The sequence below is a fragment of the Blennius ocellaris genome (genome assembly GCF_963422515.1).
Source record: "Blennius ocellaris genome assembly, chromosome: 13".
NCBI lineage: Eukaryota > Metazoa > Chordata > Actinopteri > Blenniiformes > Blenniidae > Blennius > Blennius ocellaris.
The window spans coordinates 1,706,133-1,719,720 of NC_137662.1; the positions used below are offsets into that span (position 1 = coordinate 1,706,133).

Here is a 13,588-nt window from a genome sequence, read left to right on the forward strand (position 1 = left end):
TGGACGGCCTTGAAGGCCTCCAGAGGGTTTTCACACTCCACTGGCGTCACAATCAGCTTTGGAACGGCCAACAACATTACATATTCATTAGTGCTGTCAAAAATAACCTTCATTTAGTTCATTGATTAGAAACACTTCGTTCTTTCAATAAACATTAACGTAACTAACGTAGTTTTGTTTACTTCTTGGTTTGTTTGTTTGTTTTCCTCCCTTACTGGAGCATGGCTCAAAGACAGGACACGTGAATCAACTCCACTGTGAGGTTTGCCTTCCCCTCAGTGACCATACATCACGTTTCTATCAGGACAAGTCACTCACTTCTTTCAGCCTCAACAACGGAAGACAGAAAATGTTTCCATTCATATTTTAACTGATGCAGAACTGGATCATTATCACATGTTTCACTATTAAACTCCTGCTTCTTTCATATCAAACAGGTCTTGACTGACCTGCTCACACACTTTCACACAAAGGTTCACATTTATTGTTTGACTGCAGTTATAGAAAGAATCCATTGATCAGTCCTGTTTACCAAAACCAACACATTCCTGCTGGATAACTGATGTTCAGAAGTACTTTAGTGTGAATCCAGTGTCTGTGTCATTGAGTTTGTCCAGAAGAGGGCAGCACTGCTCTGTGTGTGTGTGTGTGTGTGTGTGTGTGTGTGTGTGTGTGTGTGTGTGTGTGTGTGTGTGTGTGTGTGTGTGTGTGTGTGTGTGTGTGTGTGTGTGTGTGTGTGTGTGTGTGTGTGTGTGTGTGTGTGTGTGTGTGTGTGTGTGTGCGTGTGCGTGGTGTCCCAGATAGCAAAGTTATTGAATCAACATTGAAATTCCGTCAGGCTGAAGAGTGAGATCAACGCTGATGTCAGAACATTGAAGCAACATTGAGTTTGCTCGCTATGATCAACATTGAAATAATATTGAATTTTCAATGAACCCAGACGAGGAATCAACCTTGATTCAACCATGTTATTATCAACATTGATAAATTACTATTAAAAGGCCATTTCAGCACTTTTAACATTCCTCTATTTTTTAATGTGTCAAATAAAGCCAAAATAATCACGTCAATCTATAGTTAGCGAAGTTCCACAGGGGTCATGCCAAAGTCATCCAGTAGTGACATCACTGCACTGAAGGGAAGTGATGTCACTACTGGAAAACCAAGTTTGGAGCAACTGCGGAACTTTAAAACCAAATAGAATCACGTGATTATTTCTTACAATCATAAAATACAGGGGAAAGGTGAAACATTCTGTAGTGGTTCATTAAGTATGCATACTGCAGTGGTTCTCAAGCTTTTTATACAGACCTCACTTTATATACTCAAATTGATTATAACTACGCCATTAAAAGGTAAATACTAGAAAATAAGTAGAGCTCTTGCAGATGGCTTTTTTTTTTTTTTTTGAGGAAACCAAGGTTGAGAACAGTTGCTTTACTTGCCGTCAGGCTGGGACTCAAAGCAGGACTCAGGTGCAGAGGATATCCGTAAAATGAGTGTTTTATTAAAAGCAAAAAGCCACAGACCTCAGAAACAAGGGACAACTCAACATGGGGTAGGGGTGGGGAGACAAGGGGGCGAACATCAGCTTGTAGTCCCCATGGAACATGTCAGCTCTGTGGCCTCTCCTTCCTTGGCATGCCACCACTCCTCTCAGGTGCAGAGCGCAGCCACTTCTACATTGCACCGTCGTACTGCTGTTCAGTCAGCCTCCGGTCAAACTGACGAGCAGTCGCTGGGAAAAAGAAAGAAGGAAATATGGTACTTGTTATAAAAGCAGCAGTGGTCACGCTCCATTCAAAAGTGACTAATGTCCAGTGACCTTTTTGTGTGCTACTGATTTTCAGGCAACCGTAAAGGACCACCTCACCTTCATATAATTTATCCACACTAATGCTCGTACAAAAAATGCCACCATTTATGTCTAATCTGTCTCAAGAGCATTGGACAGTTCAGAAACCTGCCTACCGATTAATCACATCAAATACAGAACGACTAGACTAACTGAGCATGACAGAGGAACACTTGATATATTTAGATTTTATGCTTTAAGTATGAAAAATAGCAGATATATGAACTTACAGACAGCAGAGTACCAAGCTGTGAGCTTGTAGATCTGCTATTTTTGAAAACTATTGAAAGTTTGTGAAAAACTTTGAACGTGTGTATTTTTAAGGTAAACATTTGTAACTCAAGTCTTTGCTTCAGGGGGTCCATAGAACCTATTTGGAGATGGGGTGGGCAGTCAATTATAACTTGGAGGGTCCTTGACATGAAACACGTTTGAGCAGCAATAGAACCACAGTAGTGTTTAGGAATTTGTTTTATATTTTAGAAGTGTTCTCTGGTCTTAATGAATGATTTAGATTCAACATGTCAATGAGCCAAATCCGTAAAGTAGTAAAGCTAATATTTGTTAGACTCCCTGAACATGCAGTCCTGCATCAGTGTGTCCTTGAAGGCCTCTTGGGGACTTTCCCCCCAGTTGAACCTGCAGGCCAGACTGTTGGTCATGATACTGGAGAGCACTCTCCTGATCACACTTTCTGGGCTGGTCCCTCCAACAACGCCAGGCGGCTCATCTGAACACAGAGGGAAAGTGTTTAGTGCTAAAGTGTACCATGTCAAATGAGAACACATTTGAAAGCATACATTTAGTACGTTTCTGCAGTGACATAAAGGCGTGATCGTCTAGTTTCATCATTACGTGAAACTTTGGCTGAATCGCTGCTGGACACGGCCTCGGCCATCCGCCACCGGAGCCGACAGAAGCTCTGGAGATAACACATATACATATTTTATATTTGTATGTCCATGTGTATATATACATGACACTGCTGACAGAGCAGCTTAAAAGCCTGAACATATTCGCTGCCTCGTCTGCTGACTTCATGCAGGTCGCGGGTGGTTCATGCTGATGGCCCCATTCTGGACTCACTTTGCATTGCTCAAGATGGAGGATCCATCACAGCCGGCAGCTCAGGCCATGCGGTCAAACATTTGGCTGCACGTGCACTAACAAAGTAGGGCCGCACTTTAGGCCGTGCAAAGTGTGGCCCTACACCCTTCGTCCCACGTGCTCCAACAAAGTAGGGCCGCATGGCCTGAGCTGCCGACTGCGCATGGATCGTCCGTCTTCCCGTCAGAACAATCACTAATTAAAAGCCAATAAAGATACCCAGATGGCTAAACTCCTACAATGAAACCCAAACTACTTTAGGAAATATGGAGAACACTGGGCAACAGAAGTGGGGATATTTTCGTTCATGTTATAAAACGAAGTGAGTCCAGAGTGGAGCATGGCCATCATGAACCACCCGCGGCCTACGCCATGGCCATGCAGACCAGCATTGCGGTGTGTCAAGCCACGTGGCTTAACACACCACAATGCTCGTCTGCATGGCCATGGCGTTCGATTTGGTGTTCCGTATGGGTGAAAATATCCAGAATCCCTAAATATCTGTTTTTGGATTCGGTCTAGAATATGGACGTCCCTAAAGCATATTTTTGTTGATATGCACCATATCTGGTCAAATACGAACCCACTATGTGACATGAAGACAAAATATTGTATACAGTAAACATTTTGAAGTTCGTCAGTATGTTCTATTAAGCCGGCCGAACATACTGACGAACTTCAAAATAGATATGGCCATATCTAATCACACATTTTGTTTCTGGAATATGGATCAAATACATGGCATATCATAATATGTTAATTATACAGTCTATATTAGATTAATGTATCACATAAACCGCTATAGATTTTCCAATGCATATGGTTGTGTTGACACATCTCATCAAATACGGATGAAGTATACAGCTCCTTATGACTATGATGCAATGCGCAATACAAAAATATAATGACACTCTAATTTGAGTAGAATAATTGCAAGATTTGCAAAAGTATACCATATCAAAGTTCAACCTTGTGAAAGTTGACCTTGATTTTAAGGCACTTCTGGACCGGACATTAAATTCATGTCAGTTGTACCTGGTGAGTCACAGTCATCAGAATCTGCCCTCCATTTGTCTCAGTGTCATTTCTCGGCCTTTTATGCCATAAGTAATAACAATAATACAAAGTATCAGCAGCCCACATTGAAACCATGTCACATCAATGTAGAGATATTCAACATTGAAAATGCAACATCTATACAATGTCATATCAACGTAGGGAAATTCAACATTGAAAATGCAACATCTATACAATGTCAAATCAATGACAATTCTTCAATTTTTTAAATAGTAACTGTAATTAAATATTGAAACAACATCGCTTTTTCAACCTCAACCAAAAATAACCAATCTGACCAAAATCCAACCTCGAATCAATGCCTTTTGCTATCTGGGGTGTTTTATAAATGACCTATCATAGTTCACCAATCAGAACCTTCTATTATTGTTTATTCCACCATGAAGATGAAAACACAGCAAACCATGTGTCCAGTATCAGAACTGCATGTCTGAAGTTTGCAGGAAAGAGAAGCAGGTGAAGATCAGTTCAGTATTCAGCGAGTTCTGATTGGTTCAAGTCTCTGACACTTCATTGCTCCTGTCCAACAGGTGAGACTGAGCGGAGGGCCAATAGGTCCACTGACTGTTTACATCCCATAGACACGCCTCCGACTGTCCTTCTTGGCTGAATGAGTCTCCTCTCACAGTCACTGATGCTTCACCAGCGCCCCCTACTGCCCTTACCAGTCATTACACTCTCACCACCGATACAGATCTGTGGTTGTGGGATACATTCATTCATACCGACCATCAGTCCCGATCGCAGACCAACTGCTTCATGTCCACCGTCGTGTCCAGCCGGCCACAACCAGAACAATCTTATCCATCTCCCACTGAACCAGATTCCACCACCTGTCCTGAAGCGCCTCCCGGCCACCTCTGGCCTTTTAAATATGAGCTTTCTCATTAGTGATTGTATTTCTCTTCATAATCTCCACTTTATTATTATTACAGGGACATGGCTTTCGCCAGGAGACTGTAGTGCCCTAATTGAAGGGACCTCACCAAACTGTACTCATCTTCATCAACCAGGCTCTGATTGGGCGGAGCTTTTCTCCTCCCTTTTTTCTTAATAGTTTGACCGTTTTAATGTGATTTCTACAGAAGTGATTTAATATAGCTCAAAATAATACAAAAAGGAGTTGTACACAGAAATATAGATAAGATAGAAGGACATTTCACTATAATTATGTTAATGTCAGCAATGCTGGAAATGAAGGAAATTAATAAATATTAAACATGATCCATATAGAATTGTATTCACTTTTTGTGAGGTTTTTACTAGAAAAGATGAATTACTGAAACACTTTTTTTTAACTACAATTAAACAATGAGTCAATTTCTGACCTTGAACTTTCTCCAGTAAAACAATCAAATCCACCAAGTACATGCACATTTTCATATTCTGCCCAAGAAAAACCTACACTTGTTTTTTCCTAACAAAACTGCAGTGCCATGACGAATACAAACAGTTTGGAGGGAATTATTCCAAAAATGACAACCGATGTCTCGTGGGAGAGTTTACTTTTCAAAGTCTCCGGATGCTTCTGGGAAAACCTTCACAATTAAGTAATTGACTTTGTGTTACAAGCACGTTACGAACCCAAGAGTCAAGGGTGATAGATCAAGTTCTTTGTCTACGTATCTTAATTATTTCATATAAGTGGTGGAGGTGGAAACAGAAAGCAGTCAGTGTGTGAGTGAAGCTCCAGCGTCTGATCGCTGATGTTTCTCCTCCTCCTCAGGCTCGAAGCGCCACCCTGAATGAGCAGCTGGGTCACATTGAGGACATTTTCTCTGATCAGACTGGCACTGTCACTAGGAACGTCATGCAGTTCAACAAGTGCACCATCGCTGGACGCAGCTACGGTGCTGAAGATGTCACTTTTCTGTCCAAACTTCTTCACACTCCAGAGATGACACATTGGCTAGAAGAACTGATCCGACTGTCAGGGACCTTGAGCAGGAACAATAAAGGGAATTCATTTCAGGTTGAAACATATATACAGTGTGTGTTTACACTGCTAAAAGCACTAATATTACTTTGATCATTATTTCTTTCTGTAAATTGAGCTTCATTAAATCCTAAATACAATTTTTCATTCAATTGACCAGAATTTGTAATTTAATGTCACATGTTTGACCTCTTTCTAATACGGTATTAAATACAGGTCTATTTACTATAAAAGCTCAGACCATCAATCTATACTGGGAAACCAAGTAGTTTAGTATTTTTTCTCATTATTTCTTGAATGAAATTAAAGGGAATTGAAGAATTAATCGAAGAGATTCTGCCTTCTGAATTTGAGAAAATATTTTAATTAATGTGATGTGGCATTGATGAAGCCAAAAAGCTGATCCAAAGTCAAAATATCTTGTGTTTTGAGTTGTTTGGAACTTGTCTGTTGTACCTAGAAAGACTGGGTAAACCTTCTTTGAAACCACTACTGAATTGTTTCCCGTCTTGATGGAGAGTTAATGTTTTAGTGAGATTAATCTTGAAGACGTGAAATTTCACATTAGGCAGTTAAGAATTGCCATAAATCACATTCCTTGGAGTTTTTATAGATGATAGAATTACTTGGAAATCTCACATTAAATATATATCTACGAAAATGTCAAGAAACTTTGCAATAATAGCAAAAGCAAAGCACATTTTAAATATCAAAGCTTTACACACCTTATACTGTTCTCTGATTTTGCCCTATTTATATTATTGTACTGTGGTTTGGGGTAGTACTTATAAAAACACAGTAAAACCAATAGTAATGTTACAAAAAAGAGCTATTCCATTAATCCATAAAGGTTCCTGGACCACACAAAGTCATTATTTTTAAAACCAAAGATCATGAAGTTTAATGACATTGTTGAGTTCCAAGCAGTACAGATGTTATATAAAGTACAGATGTTCTATAAAGTACAGATGTTGTATAAAGTACAGATGTTATATAAAGTACAGATGTTGTATAAAGTACAGATGTTCTATAAAGCAAGTTACAGATTGTTACCAAGACAAATACAAAGAAGGTTCCAGATCGTACTGGTCGTTATGAAATACGTGAGGAATTCAACTTTAGGACTCAGAAACATAAACACAACCCTGAAAAGTTTTAATCCGACAGTTAAAGGTGAACAATTGTGGAACAAATTGGAGACGGAGTAGAAACAATGTCCAAACATCAACCTGGTCAAATACAAATACAAACAAAAGACTTTTGAAACATACAGAGAAGAAGAAATGCATTAGGGGGATGCATAAAATAGAAAACTTTCACCAACCATAATGTTTCCATGGAGGAAAAACTCAGGAGGAATCCAGGGGATCCAAGCGAGTCTATATTCATGAGCTGAAGTCTATGTTTTCAAACATTCAGCAATTTACAGGCAAAATCCTCACAAATGACGTGTGATCAGGATGTAGTTTGCACTGATCCTCACAGAGCCGTTACACTTTATTGCTGATGCTGTTTTTTGTTTCTCTTCAATTTACACTGTGTGGGACAAACCTCCTACCTTTCAACACGTTCATTTGAACACACCGTGTTAATCATCCTACATAAATGAAAACTTTAATAAAAAGGTTTTTTTATACTTGTTCCATCCAGCTGTTACACTTGATTGTAAAATCTTCACATTGAATGTCGTTAAGAAGCTTTGAAGCTGCAGAGAAAAACGTGTGTGTTCATGTTGTGACTCTGCAGCTTGAAGACACACAGACTGAAAGATTCCTGCTCATGAAGCTCTAAAACAAACACATGAACAATTTCCTGATTGAGTCAAACATGTCATGAATCTGACTGCTCAGTTTCCTCTTCCATCAGATCTTTACTTGTTTGGGACAAACTGTCAGAACGTTTCTTTAGGTACAAACTGCTGCTCAGTGAAATCCTAGAGTTGTTCACCATGGATCACAGTGAATCGTCACTTTCTCACCACTTTGTTCATTGTTGGTGACGTTTCATGATGAAAACTGATCAGACAGTTTGATTGACAGGACAGATGATCAGAGGTGCAGAGTTTTTACCACCATCATTAAGACCGGGACAGAAGAATGGGAGGAGTTTGTCAGTGAAGCAGCAGCCAGTGAAGGAGGTGATCAGAGCTGCAGCTTCTACGTCATAAAAAGAGACCAGACCCTCCTCATAATCCACAAACACCCCCACCTTCTCAGGAGCAAACCTCAGAGAGAGACGAACTGAAGGCCCTTTATTAACCCAGTACTTATTTCCATTTCTCAAGTATATTGTCCAGAGACCTTCATCAGGGCTCAGTGTGAACAATCCCTTCCTGGTGACGGACTCTTTGCTCACTCCTAAAGCCCACCCAGTCTTTCCTTTAACCTGAACCTCAAAGTAAAATTGACCTGAAGAGAAACTCTGTTTTCCTAAAACATAAATATAATTAGAAAATCTCTCTAGGTTGTCTGGAAGCTTCTTCATCACGTCACCACAACTCACTTGTTTTCCATCATCAGACAGGATGAGACCAGGATGAGCTGTATCAGGATCAAGAGTCACATCCACTGCAAACTGCTGCTTCCTCTTCAGCTCAGCCTCAGACAGCTTCTTCTTCATGTCTTTGCTGAGAGTCTCCTCCAGCTGAGCCACAGCTCTCACCACAGTCCCCTCATAGGATGATGGAGGGATGCTGACCTCCGTCCAGTCCTGGGTGGGTGGAGCAGCTTTCAGGGAGGAGAAGCCTTGGAGGAGGTGGAGGTGGTCTTCAGAGTGAAGGAGCTGCTCCACCTCTGAGCTCCTCTTCATCAGCTCACTGATCTCCTCTTCCAGATGTTTGATGAGACCTTCAGCCTGTTTCTCTCTGGCTTTCTCTTCCTCTTCCATTCTCTCCATCATCTGGTTCAGATCTCTCTCAACACGCTGCATCAGAGCAGTGAACACCTCAACACCTTCTGCTTTCTCTCTGTCTGCAGCAGCTTGACTCTTCTTCAGACACTCTTTGATCTCCTTGATCTTCACTCGTCTCTTCTGGACCATCTGCTGCATTTCAGCCTCAGTCTTCCTCAGCTCCGTCTTCTTCCCTTCACATTCTTCACTCAGAGGAACAAGCTGGTGAGTCTTGTGCTCTAAAACACTGCACATCATGCAGACACACGTCTGCTCGCTCTTACAGAACAGCTCCAGAGGTTTCTGGTGCTTCGGACACATCCTGCCTTCCAGGTTCTCCACAGGCTCCACCAGCTGATGTTTCTTCAGGCCTGACACTGTCAGATGAGGCTCCAGGTGAGTCTGACAGTAGGAGACCAGGCACACCAGGCAGGACTTGAGGGCCTTCACTTTGGTTCCAGTGCAGACGTCACAGGGAACTTGTCCTGGTTTGGCAGCTTGTTGCTCTGAGCTGCTGCTGGCTTTGTGTTCAGCTTCATGTCTGAACTGATCAACAACCTCCGAGAGCAAAGTGTTGACATTGAGCTGAGGTCTCTTTTTGAAAACCTTTTTACACAGGGGACAGTCACATATGACCTTGGAGTTCCAGTGTTTAGTGATGCACTGGTTGCAGAAGTTGTGTCCACATGGTGTGGAGACTGGATGAGTGAACACGTCCAGACAGATGGAGCACAGGAAGTGATCTGGACTGGCAGCAGACATCTTCACACCCTGACGACAAAAGACAAGAGTTGATTGAAAGATTGATGCATCATTGTACATGTGGTTCTTTGGCCTTCTTGTAGTGGCTTTCTATAAATTATGCCGAAACCAACATTTCATCTTATAAAGAAAATTCCCTCCAGGATAAATCATTTAGATCAGGACTATTCAACTCTATTTTTGGGAGGGCCACATTTTCAGAAAGCTAAGGCCCCGGGGGCCGGACAATTCCCTGAGCTATTATTCCTGATCTCAACCTGACACGATGCTCTGCCACATTCAAAAGTCTTTTATTTTGGTACATGGCAAAAAGTACAAATCACTGACTTTATACACATCATAGTGTTTTTGTTTTGGAACAAAGGCTGTTTCAGCCCCATAAACACATATTTGAAACATCTGAAAGATTATGTATGTCTTTCTGTATAATGTTGTAAATTCTGACATCTCTACTTGTAATACAAATCCCTTTCTTTCAACAATCCACAGAAGAGAGCAAACAGACGATCAGAATTGAAAGATTAGCTGAACTTGCCAATGGATTTCATGTCACACAGTAACTGAAAATGTTGAGCATCTGACAACAAAAGCTGTTTATCGAACAGACTTAATACCACAGCTTTTTATTTTGTCTTTTTTTGTTTCGTTCTGTTTTTCTCTTTTCCTTTTTTTTCTTTTTTTCCTTTGTTTCATGTCCTTTTGTTTTTGCTTTTGTTATAATTGTTGTGATTATTTTGGTTTTTGCTCTGTTGCTGCTCAGGCTGGTTTAATCTCATGGCAGTTGGAAAATATTTAGATCGCTGTGATTACTGTATTATTAAAAAGAAGAAAATAAATGTATGTAGCACTAACAAGGGTATTGTATGTTTCTCCCCGCTAAGTCTTTCTCTGTCTCTCCTCTCCTCTCCTCTCCTCTCCTCTCCTCTCCTCTCTCCTCTCCTCTCCTCTCCTCTCCTCTCCTCTCCTCTATCCTTTCACCCCAACCGGTCCGCAGAATTCCTCCACCTCTGACTCTGGTTTCTACAAAGTTTCTCCTTGTTGGAGGAGTTTTTCTTTCCACCGTCACAAACACACCTGCTGCTCATGTGGATATGTTGGGCTTTTCTATTTTCTCTATAAAAGCACATTGGAATGACTGTAATGTATTTTAAATGTCTTTCTTTTTTTAAATAAATAAAAAAAAGTCAACAGAACTGATCTGCGGCCGGTCTGATGTCATCCGCGGGCCGGAGTTGGCCCGTGGGCCGCCAGTTGAATAGGCCTGATTTAGATTCTATTCTACTTGAGCCTTCAGAACAAGACAGTAAACATACAAAGGTCCCGATAGAAAAGGAAGGTCTGGAAATACTAGGAAATTAGCCCACATAGTCAGCATGCACATGATCCAGTCTAGAAGTTGCAGAGCCAAATGGCCCATGAGGCAAAGTTAATGCAAAGCGTGTCATGGCCTCTAGAGGGCGCCACAAAACCTAGAAGAAAAAAACATCTTCAATAAAATTATTAAAACGAATTATTACTATTAAATCTTGAACTAGAAAAGCTGACATTGATTCAATTGTAAAGCTATTATTATTGTTGTTGTTATTAATTATTATTATTGTTGTTGTTATTGTTGTTGTTACTCCATAACGTAGCATTCGAACATGCAATATTAAATTGCAGTTTACTGCTTATCAACAATTCACTGTAATGTCAATAAAGTTGTATTGAATATTTCTATATCTATAATTTGCATATCAGAAATTTTTTTTTTTAATATTACACATGCCTCATAAACATGTATCTGTTACGTCGTTCAGGCTGTGCAAACGTTAGGCCATCATCAACAGTAATATATATATATATATATATATATATATATATATATATATATTCTTTTCTTTTTCTCTACTATATATATATACACACACACACACACACACACACACATATATATACATATATATATATAAAGATAAGGTACTTTATATTGCTCTGTATAGCGTTATTATATTTGGTTTCGTATATAGTCTGTAATTTACTGTGTGCAAACTCTGGATATTTGAAATGTTTGTTCTGCTTATTATCTATTACTATAAATATTAATATTACGTATTCACCTATTGACATCATCTTTATTTTGGGGTGTGCGTATTTATATTGTACTCTGATTTTGTTTTCGTATTGATTTCTAATTTATTACATTGCATTGACATGTTATCCTATAAATTAAAGACAATAATAATAAGAATGTTTTTCCACTTCTTTATTATGTAATCCGCCACATAAAATCGTTCTTAAAGCGCAATGTCTTCTTTTATAAACACTTTGCTGACATCTTAAAGTATGATCACATTGACAGTTCCTGTTTTTCCACATTTGTGACGCAGCGCTTTTTACTTTCGGTTTTACTGAAGCTGCGCACCACAATCACATTTAATCGTCAATAACACGATTTAAGCGGTAAATAACAGGATTTTCTCAAACGTCATAAACTCCTATCAGTCTCTGCTTCACTCACACTTTAAGTTCTCGTGATTTTCTCTGTTGATAAACCTCACAACTCCTTACAAATTCTTTGTAAAGTTTCTGTCGATGAGTTAGAAACTAACCTCAGTTTCCACCGGAGCGACTTTACAGTTTGTACTTTTCTATTCTACTTGAAAGTTGGTGGACTTTGAATTCAGTGTGCTTGTAGAAACTCACCAGTATGTGACAGACTCCAGGTGAACTCCGTAGAAAGTCCAAGTTTGTCTGAATAACTTCCTATTTCAGTGGCAGAAGGAGGAGACAGGTACCTCCTCCTCCTCCTCCTCTCAGTTTTATAACTGCAGCTTTGGAGCCACAAGTAGTTGAATCATTTCCAAAATGACTTTTATCACTGGGAATTTTAAAAAGGTCGAATAAATAAAACACAAAGACATTTAAAAAAGAAAATGCTAAAATGACTACAATTTTCAAAAGTGAGGGGAATACAAACTTAAAATGTCAAGAAAGAAAAGTAAAATTGCTTAGAAAATAGATAAAATGATCAAACAAAAGTCGTCTTTCCCGTGACTCCATGACGCCTCTCTGTAATCAGTGTTTGCTGTGTTTTGGTTGATTTAATCATTTGTCTGCTTATATTAGTCTATTTTAAGCCTTGGACATATTCCTGTACTTGATATTCATCGTTATTTGGTGGAAAGTAACAAAATGTGGTTCTTTTGGGGACAAAGTTTGGATCATTCATCTGACATTACAAGATACAATACAAGCCTGCAGACGCACATCATTCAGAGCTTTTCTTTGTGAAATTGTTCTTTATTCCGGACTTCCCAGCACATGACGAACATGTAGCATGGTTCCCAGCAGGGGGCGCTCCAGGAGAACGCATCAGAGGCAGCAGCTTGTACTTTGCACAGCAGAAGATGGAGCTGTTGTCTTGTTGTCATGAGCAGCAGGACCAGAAAGAGGGAACCAGTGTTCCCATGCTGTGTTGACGGACAGTATTTCCTGCAGCACCTCCGGAGCTACTGCGTTACTTCAAGCGGGATCTGAGAGGTTAGAAGTTCCACCAACACGTGTGGGGAGTTTAGTTTTGCCACCATTTCATTGCACAACAGTAGATGTGGAACTGTGCGCCAGCTCTCGTTTCTCCTCCCCCTGCCCCAGGTCGGGCCCTCGGACAAGAGGGAGCAACTACAAACTGAACCTTTTGTTTTTCTTATTTGGCTTCCTCGTGCAGGCCAACCCACCCCGGGTGTGATGCAATGATAATATATGTAAATGGTCTAACAGGCTCCGAAGCAGACAGAACCAGATGTAACCAGCCTGAGCCTGGCCCAGAGGCTGCTTCCCTCCAAACACACTTTGCACATGTTTGACAATAAATTCCAGCAGCAGTCTCAGAGAGACACAGCGATCGGAGGTGGCAGGGGGGGGGGGCAATAAGAGATAAACAATAAGAGATAAATAAGTCGTGGCTACGCGTTATTAAGGCG

General features: G+C 40.3%; 1 protein-coding gene across 1 annotated transcript; it reads right to left on the minus strand.

Moving 5' to 3' along the window:
- Positions 1 to 6,933: 6,933 nt before the first annotated feature.
- Positions 6,934 to 12,363, minus strand: LOC308138094 (E3 ubiquitin-protein ligase TRIM21-like). Its single transcript, XM_080507053.1, has 2 exons — positions 12,312 to 12,363; positions 6,934 to 9,635 (listed from the first exon to the last, which is right to left on the minus strand). Exon 2 carries the CDS (start codon positions 9,624 to 9,626, stop codon positions 7,995 to 7,997), a length of 1,632 nt encoding a protein of 543 aa, XP_080363179.1. The 5' UTR covers positions 9,627 to 9,635; positions 12,312 to 12,363; the 3' UTR covers positions 6,934 to 7,994.
- Between the last annotated feature and the right edge of the window lie 1,225 nt (positions 12,364 to 13,588).